The sequence below is a fragment of the Cyanistes caeruleus genome, chromosome 9, assembly GCF_971803275.1.
Source record: "Cyanistes caeruleus chromosome 9, bCyaCae1.hap1.1, whole genome shotgun sequence".
NCBI classification, from domain to species: Eukaryota; Metazoa; Chordata; class Aves; order Passeriformes; family Paridae; genus Cyanistes; species Cyanistes caeruleus.
In genome coordinates, this window is record NC_141709.1 from 19282485 (window position 1) to 19302118 (window position 19634).

Sequence of the window (19634 nt, forward strand, 5' to 3'; positions counted from 1 at the left end):
AGAATTCAAAAAATGGAAAAAAATCTCCCCAAAACAAAACCAAAAACTCCACCCATGAACCTACCAAAAGGTATTTTAAGGACTGTTTATGTTCCACTGAGAACAGGATGAATATTTTGCTAATACAAGATTTGAACAGAGCACTGTTTGAAGAGTAATATACATCCCCAAAAGGAAAAAAAAACCCTGAAGTTCTTCTCTAAATCCACCAATTGTGAAAGCATTTGTAGGGACCTAAGCAGCTGTACATACATTTTCATTTCTAAACTGCAATTGTAGGGACCTGCAGGGACCCAAGCAGCTGTACACAGTACAGTTTCATTTCTAAACTGCAATTGACTGGTTCAGGGTATTTTCACCTGAATATGAAATTATTTCCTCCTGGAGAAACAAGAGTCATTCAAAATTATTTAAAGCTAATCTGTCCTAGCTGAATATTATTTGAAGGCAGCTCTATTGCTGAGTGTTCAGCCCAATTACAATGTCTCTTCAAAACAGATTAATTAGGTTACTTGTACCTTTTTATGGTGTCCTTAGGCACTTGACCACAGCTAATAATAAATACCCAGTACTTTCTACCTCCAAAAATGCAGGCATCGTTACCTCTATTCAAAAGATGAGGAAACTGAGACATGAGTAAGCAAAGTCATCTGCCTAATGTCACCTAGCTGAGAGCAGAGAAGCCAGGAATGAAATACAGGTTTTCAGAGTCCCAGCTAGTAGCTTAACAAGTACAGGTGCCCAATTATATACACATTTATATAGAAAATACAGGTATATAACCTCAGACTCAACTGTCCAAATTGTATCATGCAGACCAACAAAATACCAAGCATTGTTCAGTCACATTAATTTGACAAATATTCTTGCCCTAGATATGAAATGGAAAAATAAAACAAACCAAAAACTACACCGGATGTGCCATCATATAATCATAATTTACATGTATTTCAGTTGTGGTACTGTTCATCACTATTTACAAAAAAAAATTACCATGGCCTTTAAAATATGATTCTGTCAGGAAATTTATGCTTTACGATATCTAAATACAGCACCTTAGGAAATTAGGTAATCAGGGTATTAAAACAAAATATCCATAAAAAAAAATCCCTATAAAAAAAATCCCTTTATGCTGAGCAGTATAAAGAAATTTTTCACAATGTTCTGCAATATTAAAAATATGTATTATAGTTGAGTTTGAAGAATTCATTCCAGGTAGAGCCTTTAATATTTCCATTTGAAGTAATGGAGGGTTTGTTACATGCTTATTCATTTCAGGGCATAGTCCAAGTTTAATTTAAGCAAATACACCCCAGTAAGATACTCTTTTTGCCTGATATTAAACAAGTATTGCTTTGCAAAACACAACTTCAAGTGAAGTGAAAATTTCTGTAAAATAAATCCTGTAACATTAACCATAAAAGCCCCAAGTTTAGAAGATTTACAGTACTGTCTAGAAAAGAAGTAGTGAACACTTAGAAGTACACAAGTGTAATCACTGTGCATACACAATGGTTTCATTTAAATACTCCTAGCAATAAATTCTGTTAACCCAGCCATACCAATTTACTATGCTGACATCTACCATCTCTGCCAAGAAAGCACAAACACTTCACAAAAAAACCTTCTTTTTAAAAATATTTTGAAAAGAATCCAAACTTTTTTCCCATAAAAAACTTTAAAATATTTTATTTCATGGATGCCTTATTTAAGAAACTACAGCACTGTATGTTAGAGTTTAATTTATTTGAAGAAACACAGTTGCCACTTCCACCAGGAAGCAAAGAGTTAAAGACTTTGCAATTAACCTGAGAGCAAGCACTGGAGAGGCTAGTTTACCTGGTGGACAAAGTTCTAAGGGATGCAAGCCCAGAGAAGGACAGCAGCATTTTGGAAGGGAAGGCAACATCAGCAATACTGGTTCTTACCCAAGCTCATTCCTCCTTCTACTAAAGAACCTGTACTGGAGATAAAAGGAGGTAAAAAAGGGTAATCTGGCTTTATGTAATCTTTCAATCTTTAGTAATCAGGCAATTTCGCTGGTGAAGCTACCAGAACAAACTAAAAAGAGGATTTGCTTACTGCCGAGTTCACCTTGTACTTTGCATTTGCTAACTACAGAGAAATAAGTGTTGCATTTTGCACCTTGAACAAACTTAGTTTAAAACTTGCTAAGTAGCAAGATATACTTTCCACATCCCACTATCAGTCTGTAAAAATGTTTAAAGTAAAATGAACTCTAGAAGAATGTATACAATATTTTGTAGAAAAAGCAGGACAGATATATCAGGTGGGTATTTGCTAACAGGGTTTGTAAGAAATTGCTCTATCCAATACTGCATCACTTATTTAAAATACAAAACTTTCATTGTGAGAAATGAGATCTACGGTCTATTTAAGGCCTGTTTAATTAAGCCTTTGAAACAAGTACATGTATGACATCTTTGCTCTTTTGTTTTTCGTATTTTCTCAGAATCCACTTCACATCCTGTTAGTCAGTAGTTGTCACAGTCTGCCAATCTTTCTGTCAGGAGAGTTCAATTGATTCATAACTACTGATCCACTTCTATCAACTTCACCCCAACCTAACAGTTTTCTTACAACACGCTGGAGTACACAGGGCTGTCTTAATCAGGTGCACACAGCACATACCACAGCACAAAGCAATGTGCTACACTGATCACTAACTGATACTTTAGAGTCCATGTCAGGAACAAGCTTGGCATTTACACTGGGTTTAGCTTGTTTTCAGTAGGTTTTCACATCTATTAGCAAAACATCTCAACCACACATCACCCATGATCTAGATCAGCCCATATACTTGACCCTTTAAACCCTTACTGTAGCCATGAATTCTACAACTTCCTCATCTTTCTGTGCAGGATTGCAATATGCAAGCAAAAATCCGTTTCACATATAAGCACTTTTTAAGTCAGAGCCCTTACAATTGAGGAAGTTCCCTCCTGAAGAAACATGGCGTATCTCACACTTCGCCGTAGTTCCCTTTACTTTCAGACCACACCACTAATGCAACTTTTATGTACAAGTATATAAAGAGCAATTTGTTTTGAGCAACTTGTATTCCCAAGCAGAACTATATTGATGCCTTTGTATTTCACTGCTAATATATGGCATGGCAAATGAGACACCACCTTTACAGCAGTTCTTTCTCATATTAAAGTTCCTCTTTAAAATATCTAAAAGTCAGCAGTTCACAAAGCTTAAACTCCACCGGTCTTCCCATGTTAACTTAACCTCTCTGTCTTGTGCAAGTAACTGTATTTACTGATACAGAAGTTACCATATATAATAGAAGAGACAGTGCAACCAAAGAACCTAATCCATCCTAGTTTTGTTTGATTGGTGGGTTTTTTGTTTTGGTTTTTTTTTTGTTATTTTAATTAGTGCCACTGTCAGTCTCATCTTTCAAGAAAAAAAGTAACGAAACCAAACCAAAACCAACCTTTCCAATCCCCCAAATAAAAATCTCCACTCATTTCTGTTTAAAGTAATCAGAACCCTGGCTTTTGGGTGCTTCTACAGAAATGCTGCTTCCATTGAGCTTACTTGAAACACTACTATAGTTAGTTATTCACACAGCTCTCCACTTCAAACAGGTTTACCAGCTTATGTATCATCGTATCAAGTTTGTATTAACATACTGATTCTTCCTAGGCACTTATGAACCACTGATTAAAGTTCAGCATTTTAGATGGATTCTTAGCCTTCAGCCATCTCATGTGCTACAATATTAAGTAGACTCCTACATCTGTTGTGCCTTCTTTTCCTGTGCTATTCAAGTGAGCACACCTCCAACATTGAGAATTACGGGAGAACTTAACAGCATTAAGGAAATAAAATTAATTTTTGTTAAACCTTCCCTTCTAATTTTTGACCATTAAATTCAACACTTTCCATTTATGGACTTCTTACTTTGGGTTCCTTGTCCAACTAATAAATTCAGAGACACATTCTTTGCCTGAGTAAACGTAACAACTTGCATGGATTTAGTGATGATAATAAAAAAAATAAAAAAACAGAAAAGCAAGCTTTCTTCGGAACAAGGAAGCTGAAGAGGTAGCAGGTTGTGCTGACATCTAAAGATAAGAGCACAAAAGTGAAGCTCCGGAATTGCATCTAACGTTGCAGCAGACAAGCAGAAAAGTAACAGTCGCACAGGCAACCAAAACCGGTCAAATTACACGTGTGGAAACCTCTAAGCCTTGAGCTTTCAACCTTTAACAGTGTTGAGGGGTCTTTTAGGATTGTTCTTTTGTAGTGACAAGAACCCTTGCCGTGAGACAAATAACGTTGATCGCACCATTTTCTCCTCTTCCCAAGCTCGGCGTTCAAGGCCTACAAGAAGGAAGCTGCTCTGGCTGCTGCGCGGTGCCATGTCCAGAGGAGAGAGAAGCTCTTTGCCTGACCCCTGACGCGGGCGTGGGGTGGCCACCGGGAGCCCTCCGGGCCCGGCCCGGACGAGAGCCGTGCCCCGAGCGGGGGGGAGGGCGACAGCTCCGGCCCCCGTAGCGGCTCTGGGCGCGGGCAGCCTTGAGGCGGGCGGAGGGAGATCCCGGGGCGGCGGGGCCGGGGGCGCGGCCCGGGCAGGCCCCGCCGGAGGGACGCGGCCGCTCGGCAGGGGAAGGAGGGAGCCGAGCGCAGACAAAAGCGGGTCGCGGCCGGCGGCGGGGTGGGGCCGTGACCGGGCGGCGGCGCCTCCGCTCCCGGGGGAGAGCAGCGGGAAGAGGCCTGGGGTGGGCACGGGCTTCCGCCGGCCCCCGGCCCGGGCTGGGGTGGGGTGGGCGTCCCGCGCCGAACGGCGGGCAGGGGGCGGCGGGGCGCGGCGGTTCCTCCGTCCTCCCGGCCAGGAAAGGAGGGGAGCGGGGTTGGGGCGGCGCCCCTCGCCGCTTACCTGTAGCTCGGTGAAGAGGATCTCCCTCTCGGCTGCGTTGGACGCCATTTCGCCGGGGTTTGAAGTCCGCACCTGGGCGCTGCTGCTGCCGCTGCCGCCGCCGCCGGCGGGGAGGGGAGCGAGGGAGGCGGGTCCGGGGCCGGGACTAAGGGCGCATCGGGGGCGGGGGGAGCGCTCCGTGCTGAGGCAGGCGGGCGGGGGTGCGCGGGGGGGCCGCCGCTGACCCCTCTACTATCATGGGGGTCGCGGTGGGCTGTGGTGCGCGGTGCGGCGCGTTCCCCGCGGTGCGCTGCGGAGCGGCGCGCTCCCCGCGGTGCGGAGCGGCGCGTTCGGAGCGGCGAGGAGCGGCGCGGTGAGTTCGCCGTGCGGTGCCCGCGGTGCGCTCCCCGCCCGGGCGCGGCGCTCGGCCCTGGCAGCGCTCGGGCCGCCGCGGCTGCTGCGCCTGCGGCCGCCGCCGATGTCGCACCATTTGGCTGTCACCCTGTCGCAAAGGCGTCGCTGCTTTGCGGCTCCCGGAGCACGTGACCGTGCGGGAGTAAGAGCGGGCTGCCTCGGAGGCGGAGAGCGGCGCGCGCCCCCGGCCCCAGCTCCCCCGCGCGGGCGGAGCGGCGCGAGGCGCCGAGCGCGGGATGGCGGGCGCGAGCCCCCTCATCCCCACAGCCCCGCGGCCGCCTCGCCGCCATCCTCCCTCCCTACCTACACACTCCGCTGGTGGCGCTTCCCCACCCGTTAGGCTCCAGCGCTGCGAATCCTGTCGTTTCCTTCTGTGCTGGCGGGGCTTGGGGGGCGTGTGGCACATTCCTGGTGTTGGGGACTGCAGGGGCTCGGCTCTCCCGGGCCCAGGAGACAGGTTAAGCCCTCAGTTTGTTGGGTAGCGAAGGCAGGTAGCTCAGGAAGGAGAGTTCACGCTTGTCTCAAGCAGCCTTGTCTCATGCCGCCCTGGGGACCTGGAGCAGTGGCCCAGGAGGTTGTGGTGAGTGGGGGCTGTAAATGCCGTTTTTAACAGTTTAAAGGGCTAAACATTTGTACTTGGGATGCTTGGTGAGTTTTTTTGGGGTTGGCACTGTTCACTTAATCTGCCGAGTAATAAGCATCTCAGAGCTTCAATATCCATTTGAGTGTCTGGGAGGAAATGGTTTCTCTTTCCTCGTGGCTCCATGTGACAAGACCGTTTCTTTTCAGCTTCCTGCCTGTGTCGAGGCTTGGTGTGTTTCTTCACCTATCCATAAACGTGTGCTTTCTGTTGTCGACTCTATACCCACGTGCATTCTCATTCCACCCTATTATTGGATGTTACGTTCGGCTAATTGGACTAGTGCAAGATGCTCTGTGGAAGGAATTATAGGTGTTTGTTGGGATTTTTTGTTTTGTTTTATTTTTTACTCTATGCAGTTCATGCCAAATTCATAAGCTGGGGCATTTTTGACAGATTCAGCTTCATGTGAGCATCGTCAGCATTTGTTCTGTATATGCTACTGCATCTCTGTATGCCTACATACCAACAGTAGTCTGTTTGCTCTAGGAATGTAAGTTAAACTTTGGAGAATTGGGTTGTTTTGTTTTTTTTAGTAAATAGGAATGGCAGAAGTCAACATTAAATTATCACTACCATTCCTAGCAAATTTGAAGCATTTTTAGTGTGCCTATGCTCCCACTGTTGAGCACCAAACAATCATGGTACTATCATGCAGCAGAAGTTTATGAACATATGCACACAGTTAGTTTCCCATAAAAGAAATACTAAGATAATTCTACACTATAAATGAGTATTTTTACTGAAATTACAGTTTAACTGACTTACATATAAATAGCTGTTTTATACAGTTCATAATATTTCACATATACAAATTTATGTTTAGACTTAGTCCATGTGAAGCCAGTGGCTTAATTTCTGTGCTATCTGGCCAGGCAATTACAGGCTCAGAGGAAAACTTTACTTGCTGATTGTCTAAAAATCACTATTTTAGAAAGACTCATATCCAATGGAATCTGTGCTAGCACAGCTTCAGTGTCAGTGGTATCAATTAGTGTTATTTTAGCGGTCCCATGTCAACAGCCATGAAATGGCTTGTGGCTCACAGTGCAGTTTTGGGCATGTTGCATACAAACAGGATGGGGGAATGGGGGAAAAAAGACTTTTTTACAGTAATTTCTCATTTTGACTGTGATAGAATGATTCCAAATGTTTAAACTTCATTTGAACTGGTTTTGAGAACAGATGTTGAAGGATATAAAGAAGTAATCAGAATGACTGGATTACTGTGATTTAGTGACTTCATATACTTGTTAGCATGTATGTGGTCTATTACTGCAGCTCATCTCCTTGCCTGGTCCCATTGCAAAGGGGAAGAATCAATGTGCTTGCATGTCTAGTTTACAAGATACAGTCAGAGGGAAACACAGATTGTGCCTCAGAGAAAATTCATAGATATATGAGTGGGTGTCAACAAAGTTAGTGAAGCTTTGAGATTCTCTCTAAAACAGGTAGCTGGCTTTGGTTCATGCTCAATCTAGCCTGCCTATTGAGTGTAGACTAGAGCATATTATCACCCCTATCAAGTCAAGGCCTGTAATAATTTTTTGTATTCCAAATGTTATTTACACAGCTTGGACGGACACAGTCCTAGATTCTTTGATGGAAGTGTGGTGGCACAGGAATATAAAGGGAAACTGGTTTGGTAAAACAATATTAACTTAGCTAAAGCTCTGATTCTTAATAATTCTTCCTGTCTGGAAAGCACAAGGCAGTGCTGGACAACTGTAGCTCTGTGTTTAAGTACTGTGACAGTGAATTTCTGAGCAAGAGGGAACATTCCGAATGAGTCCCAAAATAGAAGCCAGTTAAGTCTGTAAGTCCGAGAATTTAATGTTCTATGGAATCCTATCCTATCCTATGGAATTCTATGAGCTAGCTTGTGCCTCAAAATATCTGGATGCAATTCTTCAGCCATTATTCTGTTAGCTCATCCCTTAGTCAGTTAGCAAGCTAGAAAAGCAAACTGAATGAAAAGGGTGTCAGTACTACTTGCTAAGGCCTTTAATTGTTTCTTCAGGTTGTGTTATTGAAGTCTTTTGTCACAAAGTCCTGGAAAAGTGAATGGCTGAGACTTTCAATGTTCCTGGTACCAAACACACCTTGTGAACCCTTAAGCACAATACAGAACTCTACGCAAGTGTTCAGGATACTGTAAGCAAAATCCAAAGGTATTTTTTAGAATAGTTTTAACTAGTCCAATATATCACCTAAAAAAGAGCTTACTTTCACTTAGTGATGCATACAGAAATGAGGATTCACATGTGAAAAGCACCAGATAGGTATTAATTGTGTTATTATACTTAACTACTGGCAAAACTCTACCAGGAAAAAATGTAATTTCTAATTTAGGCTGCTGGTTAATCTTGTTTAAATTAGTGATGTTGATCTAGAGGAACAACAATATCGAAATGTGTCTGGGTATGGGACAAATGAACCTCTTGGAAAGAAGAAATTGGACTTCTACATATGTTCCTAATAGATGAGTGGGGCAGAGCAATAATAGGCCAACTTACCACCTTTTAAGCACAAAACAAGCTCTAAGAATTAGTGACCTCGTTTATGGGGTGGGTATTTGATTTTGAAAGTAATATTGTTATCTGTTAAAGGAAATCCTTGTCTCATAAATCAGGAATGCTAAAATTCACACTTCAAGTCTACTTTGGGATAGAATTTAAGTTCTCTCACTTAGGGATAAAGACAACTAACTATATAAAAGAAAATGTAGCCCCAAGATTAGTTAAAAAAAAACCAAAACCCCAAACCACTACTACCACCATAACAGATTTTCAGTAATGTAACCATTAATTGTCCCTGACTTCTAGACAAAGCAATGTTACTCTTGCATAGTTGACCCTCTAAGTTGGATCCTTTAAAAACCTTAGAAAATTCTGGAACTATGAGGTGCAGAGAAATGAGATGGAGAATGTATACATCTTTGCCTTCTTTCTTTGTTTACTTCAGCCCAATGGTGTTGAAAAAATATTGTATTAATAATAATTTCCATATTCCTGTTTTGCTTTGGAAATAATTGTGGGAATAGGAGAAATCTTCGCTTTATAAAGCTTCCAATACTATATCTTCCAGTAGATTTAGGAATAAATATGTCTAGGACTGGTTAAAACTTGAGACAAAAAATAAATTTATATAATAATCATTCTTAGACCAACAGCTTGCTGGTGTTTATTAAAGAAAATGCCAAAAAGGAGAAAATAAAAAATTTAAAAAAATCAAAAGTGTGGATAATTTTTCCTTTTTTTGAAAACTCACTTCTTTTATAGCACTTCTAAGGAGTTAGTTACCTGCCTTTCATTCAGATTACTCAAAGGGAGTTCCATTTAAGAAAAGGCTTCTGAGAGCATGAGAGCTCTCTGAGGCTCTTACTGATGTACCAGTGGCAGTGAAGGGGACGAGTTTATGGCATGTCATAAACAGAAAACTAAAATGAGTACGGAAGTTTATTTAGCTCTTGTGGTGCTTGCAAATTTCATGTATACTTAAGCTATTTCTTTATAACTCTTTTAATTACACAACTAATTTTAAAACTTCTATGTGGATTACTGTGATGTAATCATAACCCTCCTAGCAATTGCTGCACACTTTCTACTTAAAATTTGTTTTCTATATATACTATTACCCAGGTCTAAGTGTAGGCAGATGTTATGAGGCATGGAGTGCAACAAACTTTATCGTACTATCTGTTTTATTAATTCTGGACTCTGGGAAGACTTGCAGTCAGTGACAAAAGACTGCTCCAGGGGAAGGAGGTTCATTCCTGTTCATTATGGCCTCCTGTTTTTCTTTTCCATCCTTCTCTTCTGAGGAAAAGTCTGCCTTATGCCAGTTAATGTCAGTGATACCTTGAGGAGAGGAAAGCCCTACCTGTGCAGAGCCAGCTGTTAAGATCAGACCTCATTTCCCTAGAGGAGATCAACTTGGATTATTTTAAGTAATAACAAAATGTATTATGTCTTTACATTAAGGATATGAGCCCACAAGTGGATCAACACTATCGATCTTTACACCTATACTAAGTCCCAGTGATTCTAATTAATCTTGATTGTAGGATCCAGCTTATTATACTTGATGTTGTTTCTGCAGATGAACTGCCCAGATGGACTGTTGTGCTTTCATTGAATCCACTGAAGTGAATAGGGCCTGATGCAGCACTAGTAACATCAAGACCTTGTTTTCCAGCAATGTAGGTAAGAGATCAGTCCAAGCAAGGTAGCTATACCTCTGGATCATTCCTGGACTCATTGCTTTATTTCTGTAAATTGCAAGCACATTACTTCAAATGGTGACTAGGGGAAAATACCTTAGTTTGTTACAAAAACAAGGCAAGATGACAAATATGTCATCCTGTTATAAAGAAGACTGATTTCCTGAAGGAATGTAGGTGGTTGGCTGTGACCTAAAGTTGCTATGAATAAACATCAGAAAATTCAGGCTCAGGAGATAATTGAAGGACTTGCTTGTGCAGCAGTAAGGTGTGCAACTTCCTATGATTCTAGGAAAATCAAGTTCCTCCAAAAGGCTTTTCAAATATAAAACAAACAGTTCTACAACTTCAGCTGAAATGCCAGTCTGGATTTGAAGGAAAGGGAAATGTATTGCAAAGGATGAGTCAGACATGGCTTACCCAGAGAAATCTTTGCAAAAGAGATCTGTGCTTGAGAGGCTGTGGCAGGGATGTCTCTTGCATGCTTGTAATGTGGGGTTTGAGCTGCCTATGGGCAGTCTGTTGCTTCCAGAAATATTGGACTGTGGATTTGCTAGCAGCTCACAGCAGGGTGCACGGAAGTCAGAAGATTGTGTCCATTCTCCTCTGCATCATGCTATGGACAGATTTGTCTCACCTTGTGTTGTGGAAGTTGGTATGTGTAACTTGTGAACTTCTTTGGTCGTCCTCAACCAATTTTAACTTTTTGTTTTGAAATCTGCAGCTAAGACTGACAAAACCAGGAAGTAAGTCCTTTGTATGATGTGTCTGGTGATACATCATACAAAGCATCTATACATCAGTGTTTTCTTGGCTCTGTTTGTGGACACACAAATAACTATGTCGAATAGTCCTGAAACAGACTTCATCAGACACTCAGTCTTAGATGGTAATGATTTCTGGTCATGATTAACTTGATGGCTGTTTTTTTCTCTCCATGCCTTTATCTCTTCTCAGAGACAGTAGCCTGCATATGTAGCTCTGTCAGGGATTGAAGTCCTAAGTAGTTATTAACTTGTACTTAGTAGGCAATGTCTGAATTAAAAGGGCAGATCCATCTTCATCTAATGAACACTTAGAACAAGAGTTACCTGGCAGGTTTGTAGCTAGCTCTAATTGCATTCTTCTTGCTCTGCTGAGACTGACATCCCCAGGAGGAAGAAAGCTTAAAAACTTTCTGAGAAAATGACAATTGCATCAAACAATATAAAGAGAAAAACATTCAAAAAAGTTCTGATACCAAATATGTTAGTATTTCCCCCTCACTCTTTGTTGTCATAACTCACCTTCAATTTTTTTATTTTTAGGCTGTGGCAAACTTGCTGTCATGTAATTTAGCGCAACTTTATGTTGCTTTTATTTATGTTCTGCTGCTTATGAACCCTGTGGTTCTGAGATGGCTTATTACAGTGTATTCCCCTTAATTAAGTGTTAGGCATAAGGGGAAGTAAGACTAATATCTCTCTCCCTTCTTCCCTTCTTTTTCCTTTTTTTTTTTCCTTCTTTTCTTTCTCCCTCATTCTTGAAGAGGGGTGGTCATAACATGAGCAAGCAGGGAAGTTAATCACACCCATCACATTTGGGATATACCTTTTTAACTAGCTGTAACTTCCACACATCTCAGGTTCTTCAAAGGCATTTTGTCTTGTGTGAATGAATCTGCTGGTGTTTTCATGTTTTTTGAAAAAGACCACAACATAAAAAGGCTTAGGTGAGATTTCTATAATGAAGCCTAGTTGCAAAATTACTTGTGGACTGACTTCTGACTGCATTTGGCATCTGAGAGATTAATTAACTTCTTGTGCTTCTCTTAATTTGCTTAGATACATAGATACCAGTGATTGTTTTAAATAAAAAAAAAGTAAGGTGCTTTCTTGTAATGACTTAATGTCATGGGTTTTATGTTCTAGGGCAAACACTGGGGGTCTCAAGGACTAAGCTGAATCAGTTTGGGTTAAGTTTCTTGAAATGGATTCACTGAAATCCCACACTGTCAGTCTGGCCTTGGCTTTGAATTGCTTTTTATCATCATGTAATGAAACCTAAAACACTTTCAAGTTGATTTGTCTAGCAGGTAGTTTGCAGTTAGTGAGCTTGTTTGTTCTTTATAAGAAAAATGAGGCTAGAAGCCACTGAAAAATGCGAGGAAAAATGCTTTGGAGCCTTGATCTGTTTTCTGTAGCTACCTTGTCAAGGAGCAGTCAGCCAGAGGCAATTGCTGAGGTGGAGTTAATGGAGGAAAGGTCTGAAGTATACTGGTTTGATATTTGAAGTGTGATAATGTGGATGTTCTTTACATTAATTTGTCTTTGCTTGCTGCAGTGTTACTATGTTAATGAAGGCAGCTTTTACACAAGTGCCAGAAATGTCTCCAGCTAATGCAGCATGCTCTCATTCTTGGCTTGTTCTTTGCTTTCTTCTTTTGCGTGCATACACCCCTCTTCCCCCCAGAAGTAGTGCAGTGATGGAGCAAGGCATAAAAATGAAGTGTAATAATCTCAAAATGATAAGGTTTACCCTCCTCCTGTCCTATATGCTTTCTCTTCATTCTGAGGTCCATCTAATAAGCCATTGAACTGCAATGCCCGTAATGACTAATTTGATTGAGATAAGAGAGTTTAGATTAATTGAACCTGTGCTAAATGTGGTCATGATAGTGATGGACATGGTGGGGATATATCAATGATACGTCTTCAAAATCTTTAGAACCATGGCTGAGTTCTGTAAGAGAGAAATGTACAAGTACTTAATAGTTGTATAAACAGCCTAATGTTTGGGTTTTGTTTATCATTAATCATGACAGATAATAGTAACAGTTGTTAGAAGAAAGCACCACATCTAGACATTAAAAGCATGGATTTTCACCATGGACCTAAACACAACAGGAAATCCAGTTGCTATTTATACCTGCTATGCAGGTAGAAGTTGATTTAACATTAGAAAAGTGCAATAGTAGGAAGGATAATAAAATGTATACTGTATTAGGATGTTTGCGGACTTTAGATATAGTAGACAGTATAACTTGTTTTCATGATGCTTACATTATCATACTTACAATCAGAAATATGAATATTTCATAAGTACAGTACAACAGAAGTATTTTAAAAGAAAAAGGTGAAGCAGAGGCCATTTGGGGATTGCTGTTCACAGGCTGTCCTTTACTCTGTTTATTGCTTCCCCTTTTCCCAGCAAATCCAGTATTTAAGAAGGATTGTAAGACCCATGTAATCATTGAGGATTTACTTTCTTGGTGCCTTAAGAGCTGTATTCAGCAACAGCACCATTGTTTTGTATCACCTTCACAAGGTACAGATGGATGTTATCAGGCGGTAGTTTGGATAGTAACAACTATAAATTGTTGCTTGAAATTAACATTAGAAATATAAGTAGACATAGGTTCAACTTTTGGTCTTACACTGACAGAAGGCACTGTACTTCTACAGCCATCTTAGATACAACTGATGTAAATTGGGACTCAAACTAATGAGGTCAAGTCTCTTTTCCTTTTGTGTCAGTACAAAATATTCTTAATTCTCAGTTTGATACTAAAATATAGAGAATTCTAACTATATAGTAGGCTAAGGTTCAGCGTAGGATAGAATAATCTCTACAGGCAAAAAGTTCTTCTGTCTGGTGAATAGAGAGCATAGTATTCTGATAAACTGCTTAATATTTCTTAATGCTTAATGTTTCTGAAGATTAGGGAGTGTAGATTCGTGGATTAATTAAATTAACAGTTTAACCAAAGTGGTTTAGAATTGCAGTTTACCTTATACTGTTTCCAGTCTTTGCTTCATTACAGGCAAAATACAGAAACATTAGTGCTTGTTCATATGGAATTTTCCTTTTACTTACATAATGTACAAGGACACAGTCTTTCTAAATATCCTTAGCATAAAAAGGAAAAAAAAATTGGTAATGGGATAGGTGAAAGAATCTTTATAAATGGAATCTTAATATTAAATTGCTCCATCTAGTGGCTATCTTCTAAAACTGACATTTTTCTTTAGTGATTCTTATCCTGTAGTAATGATAATTCCTCTTAACAATTTAAGATTGAATTCTTCTTTTACATAGGAAGCTCTCTACCAAGGGAATTGCACATGTGAAAAAGTACAAACTTCGATTTTCTTTCCAAGAAAAAGATCCTTCAAGGATTTTTACAATTTACTTCAATGGAAGTAAGCCTTATGTGTCCAAGTGTTTCAACTACTTTTGAGATCTTGGTTTTAGTGCCTTACTGTCTGCTTTGCGTTCTTCTTAGGCCTGGGAGGGAAAGTAGAGAAGCTGGATTGCATAAATAGTACAGTAAGGATGAAGTCTCTGATTCTTTGTCAAAGAGTTAAAATACACAGTGAATCAGTACTGAGTCCAGCATAATGAGATGCATCTTGTGTCCTAACATGAGAGAAATACCAGGTTGCAAATTGTTTCATCCAAATGCCTTGACTGGCACTGATGCTGTACTTTTCATAATAATAATAATGAACCATTGAACGATTTGGTAATGTCAGTATACTTTCTAAGTAATTGGAATTCTTATGCCAATCAAGGAGAAAACATCTGTTTTTCCTCGCTGTATGAAAATAGTGAGAAAATACAAAAGAAAAATGTTCAAGAAATTCAATCCAGACATCTCTGATGCTTTCTTCCTTTGAACACCTTGAAAAGACGAAATAAAAAAAAGGAGCTCTTGAGGAGACTTGCAGAGAGACTGCTTGACTTGAGGATATTGCTGTGATTCCTTGTGCAGCTGGCTTTAAAGGGAACTGAGGTGCTTAAGAATACAAAATCACAGAACAATAGATCACTTTCAGGGTGATTGTTTGGTATTGTTTTTTAGTTTCTGAATAGAGCCCAAAACTGTGCAACCAGCAGCTGAAGTCCTGCAGAACACAAAAAACATTTAAAAATGAAAAGCAAGAAAAAGGGCTAACTGAAATAGTCTAAATCCAAATTCTAAGTATTAGATTTTTAAAAAAGAAAGATGACTGTTCTTGAAAAATGTAACAGGTGGATTGGACTTGCTTACTCCCCTGTCCTTTATTTTTGTCATTAATTTTTCAGTTTTGGTTAATCCGCTACCTTTAATTTCCTGGTAGACTAATTCTCTCCTCATTTCATGTCTAAATACTCCTTTAATATTAAGAATATGCTCTATAAGCTAGAAGAGCTGCATTGTATTCCAAGACTGTTGTTTTTATTATTCACTTGAATAATGGAACACAGGCATTGCAGTGCACTTTTCCAGACTTCCTCTTCCCAATTAGTTTGGTCACTTAAAACTGCAGATTGCAATTCCTATCTTCCTTTCCCAGGCCACCAAATATCACAATTGTGTAACTTCCCTACATGCTAAGGGAAGTTTCCTTGCAGTGTGCATTTTAACCTTAGCTGTTGTACTTTTGGCTTAACTTGCAAAGTCTGAAATACAAGGTAGCACATCCTGATACTAGTGCATGAAGAAATAATTAATTGCTGTGAAATGGAATGGTGCTTTATCTTAAAACAGTAGAAATTTCCTTTGAGTTAATTAAAAATACATGTATGAAATTTTCCTTGTTTGCTGAGGCAGATCTGTTGTCAGGGTATGCCTTATGATGATTTGTACTGGTTCAGTTCTGCTTCTCTCTGGGGTTGCTTTGTTGTGTCTTTGTAGTGATTTTGATATTGGAAAATACCTTTACCATTTTACTTCTCATGCCATCAAAAATGCCTTATTTTTCCAATGAAATATAATTGTTTCAAGCCTGAGCCAAGCAGTAGCAGTCCCAGGAAACAGCTTGTGCACTGGGGGAGACAATATTTGATGCATACTCCTATGTTTTTCTAGACATGCTCTTGAGAACCTGGCTGTTACCCACACGCAGCGTAAATTAATATTTCACATTGACCACTTTTTTCTTTAGGCTTCATCTTTTCTTCTGTAATACTTCCTTGGGTTCTAGCAGATTATGTCTTTTAAAAATGTTATGGGTGGATACAAAAATGGTGAGCATGTTTATCTTTTTGCAGGCTGCTGAGAGTACCGATGCTGATCCATCTGATCTGAACCTTTTCTCTGAACAACTTCCATAGGACAGTTCAGGACCTGCAGAGTTGTTGGGGTTTTTTGGCATTATCCTGGACTTGAAGAGCTTGCTTTTCTTCCAAATTTCTGAAAATTTTGGTCTCATGCACCTTCTTCAATAGAAAGGTGCCATGAAGTTTTAATTCTGTCAATTTGTCCTGTGGCATTTTGAATTTTACATTGTTTACTGTATCAGGTTGCTTATTTTATAAGCTTAATGCTGGATTGTGTGACTTAATTGGGAAAATAACAATTATTCTCTTTCATCAAAAAGTGATTCTAGATCTCCAAGCATTGCTAACCTCTTTCATTTTGGATTGTAATATAATCTAATCTTACTGATTATTAAACCCTTTTTGGTTAAATATATGTTACATCCCTGAAAGAAATAAATGCCATGTTTTTTTTCATTTTTGTTTGTTTTCATTTTTTTGTTTGTTTTCAGTACATTCTTGCCATTGATGAATTTTTCAAGTTCAGTCAGGTTTAACTCCGTCTTACACTTTCTTTCATAAGATTCTTATTGATTATCATATTCTAACTTCTGTGGTGTTTCCATAGTAGCTAATTCTCTTCTTCTCTTAACTAATTGAAAAAAACTGATTTTCACATCCACCTCTAACCAAAACCAGTGTCCATTTTAGTGGTGTGTACTATGAAAAAGCAAATCAGCATGTGACTTCTTGTCTTTACATATTTCCATGCTGACAGATAAAAAAAGCATTCTACTCAGTTGTTCTACTCAGGTTTGTTTTGGTTTGGGCTTTTAACTTTTGCTACCATGTGGTCTTCAGGCATAATTTCAGTCCTAATATTGTAGCTCATCTGAAATGATTTTAATTATGTCTCTTCCATGACTGCAGAATAGATAATGGACTATTTTGGTGCTGCTTTCTAGATTTACTGCTACCAAAGCAGAAGTCCAAGTTGAGAGGCATTTTTTCAGTCTGTCAAGCTCTCCATGTCTGCATTTGTGCTTCCGTGAAATTGTGAATCACAGCTTTAGAACAAGAACATCTGAAGCAGCATTAGGCAGTCTTATTCTGGACAGGTGGAATCATGTGATATTTCATCAGCATGCCTAAGAATCCTTATATAGAAGTCCTGAAGTCTCTGCTCTGTTGTAAAGAGAACGAGTAAAAAAGTCCACTTAAGTACAGAGCAGAGAAGTGATACTGTCTTTGGCTTTTGCTAGGACTTCTGACACTTCCTGTGTTTATTGCTAATGTGAACTTCCCACTGTTTAATTAAACGTGGCTGCTCATAGCATCCTATTTTCTTTAGCAGATTCCAATCACAGCAGTTATTGTTAGACTTGACAGACTGGAGATATGAACCAGGCATAGCAGGGAAAAATATAGGTGTTCGAGGACTTTTGGATCTCTCTTATCTTTTCAATTGCTTCTCTTTACTTCCCTTTTTTTTTTCTTTTTTTTTTTTTTTTTCCTTTCTTTCTGTTTTTCTAAACTGAATTTTGTCCTGTTATAGAGTAGGATTGTAGGGTTTAAGTTTTCACTCCTCTCCTGTGAGTAAAAACTGGTTTATGGTACGCAAGGTGATTTGGAAAAGAACAAGGGATTGCAGTGGCGGCAAAAGTTCTCTATAAGTAGCATTTTTCAGTCTACTTTCCGGGTTTAGCATTAGATTTGTGTTGGAGTGTAGAACTGGACATTGTAGAAAGCTTCAACAGAAAGACAGGGTGTTCTTCTGAAGCACATAGGTCTTATTTAATAACGCTTTTCTGGAAAAAATCTATATATTGTGCCCACAAAAGCAAGACAAGGAATTCAACCTCAAAGGCCCCCAAAAAGTCTCTGTGGTAATTGAACTGAGATATTATGTGCAGATGCAGCTGCTATATGTATCAGATGTCTTGTGCAAACCAAAGTCAAAAGTTGGTAGTTATTGTATTTGAGCAATTGAAGAGTGTGGAAGGCTGTTGCATCTGGATCATAGGATTTTGTGTCTGTTAAGAGGTAACAGGTCTGTGTTACATTACAAAACTGTAGGAGGATGCAGTGTCCCACCAGGCTATAGGAAATGCACTTGACTTACTGAGAAACAGAAACACCACCTGTGGCTTTCTAGTGATGAGATAGTTTCCTGAGGCTGATAGGATGTTTTGCTAAGAAGGATGGATAGATTATGTGGAACTTAGTCTGAAATTTGCCTCCTTTAAACATAATGTTATGTCATGTTTGCTTGATGTAAGACAGTAATCACATACTTCTCTGCATGTTCTCCTGCAAACAGGTCTGTGTCATGAATTTCCCATGCACCATCACATTTATTATTTACTGGTGTTTCTAGGGCTATTGGAAATGCTTTGGAGTTACAGACCTAATTGTACAGCTCACCCACCTTGTCACCATGTAACCTGCCATCCTCACAAGGATGCAGATTGCATATCTGATCTTATGTCTATTTTCTTCCACAGAAGAGGTGACTTTGAAATGACCTAAAACAATTGTTTTACTGTGTGTGGCAGTTATGGAAGAACACTTGGGTTGTGGTGCTCAAATAGCAGGGTCTGCCACTCATGTGAGGATATGCAAAATTGTGGATACTCAGCCTCTGAAAACAGATATATCATGCTTTTCTAACTTAGTAAAAGCTTGAAAACTTGGCAAAAAAATAACTGAGTATTAGTCTGCTGAGAAGAAATTTGGCAGGGCTGGCAGGAGAAGCTAGAAAAATCACCAGCAAATGTGTTAAACTTTGATTCTAAGCAACCAAAGAATAGCTCTCCTCATTAATTTTGTTAAGTCTCTGTGGTCACTTGGAGAAGAATAATGTGACAAATAACAATCCAAATAGATCAGTCATATATCATCAGCATATCTTCTTGCTTGGTTTCACTCCTTGATTGGATAGCTAATGTAGTATTAAAGGGCTGTATACCTTTGTAATTTCTGTTCCATTTAATTCAGAGAGTGCAGTAGGGACTCTGCTTTTCAGAAATATTTAACAACAGCATACAGCACTGTATGACTGCACTGCAGAATGCAAATAGTGACTGTGGTCTTACAACTGCAAAATCCTGTCTGAGTTGAGTAAATCCAGTTTATTGGACTGAGTATACACAGATTATCTGACTAATTTAAGTATAGTAATGCTAATGTTGTTTTTTGAGGTCTGTCCCCACGTGCATATGCTTAAAAGATGGGACTATCTTACGGCATTCTTGTGTGGTCTGCTAATTACTTATTTTATCCAGTAAGTTATCTTTGAAAGTAGGGTTGCAGAAAACTTTTCTGTTTGTTCTGAGATTCCTATATGCCTAAAGGCTGTAGAATATTGTAAGCCAAGGCATGGAATCCTATATGTAAAAAAGGACTTCAGTCATAATATATTGCTGTTCAGCATCAATGAATTGTTATTCCACAGAAAGTCAATA

The 19634-nt window shown here is 39.6% G+C and overlaps 1 protein-coding gene and 1 long non-coding RNA gene across 7 annotated transcripts in view; one reads left to right on the forward strand and one right to left on the reverse strand.

Moving 5' to 3' along the window:
* The window catches only part of PKN2 (protein kinase N2), a 55324-nt gene extending 49826 nt beyond the window's left edge, over positions 1–5498 (reverse strand). The window contains exon 1 of one of the 4 annotated variants that reach the window (XM_086841520.1): positions 4913–5498. In XM_086841520.1, the coding sequence (XP_086697646.1) occupies positions 4913–4960 (48 nt within the window). In that variant the 5' untranslated portion in view covers positions 4961–5498. Of the gene's footprint in view, positions 1–4321; positions 4584–4912 lie in introns of those variants that run through there. The other 3 variants (XM_086841518.1, XM_086841517.1, XM_086841516.1) reach the window with 3 other exon arrangements.
* Positions 5442–19634, forward strand: part of LOC147651654 (uncharacterized) — a 175593-nt gene continuing 161400 nt past the window's right edge. Inside the window, exons 1-3 of one of the 3 annotated variants that reach the window (XR_015273656.1) lie at positions 5466–5885; positions 7966–8116; positions 10047–10150. This is a non-coding gene — a long non-coding RNA (uncharacterized LOC147651654). Of the gene's footprint in view, positions 5886–7965; positions 8117–10046; positions 10151–19634 lie in introns of all 3 variants that reach the window. The other 2 variants (XR_015273658.1, XR_015273657.1) reach the window with 2 other exon arrangements.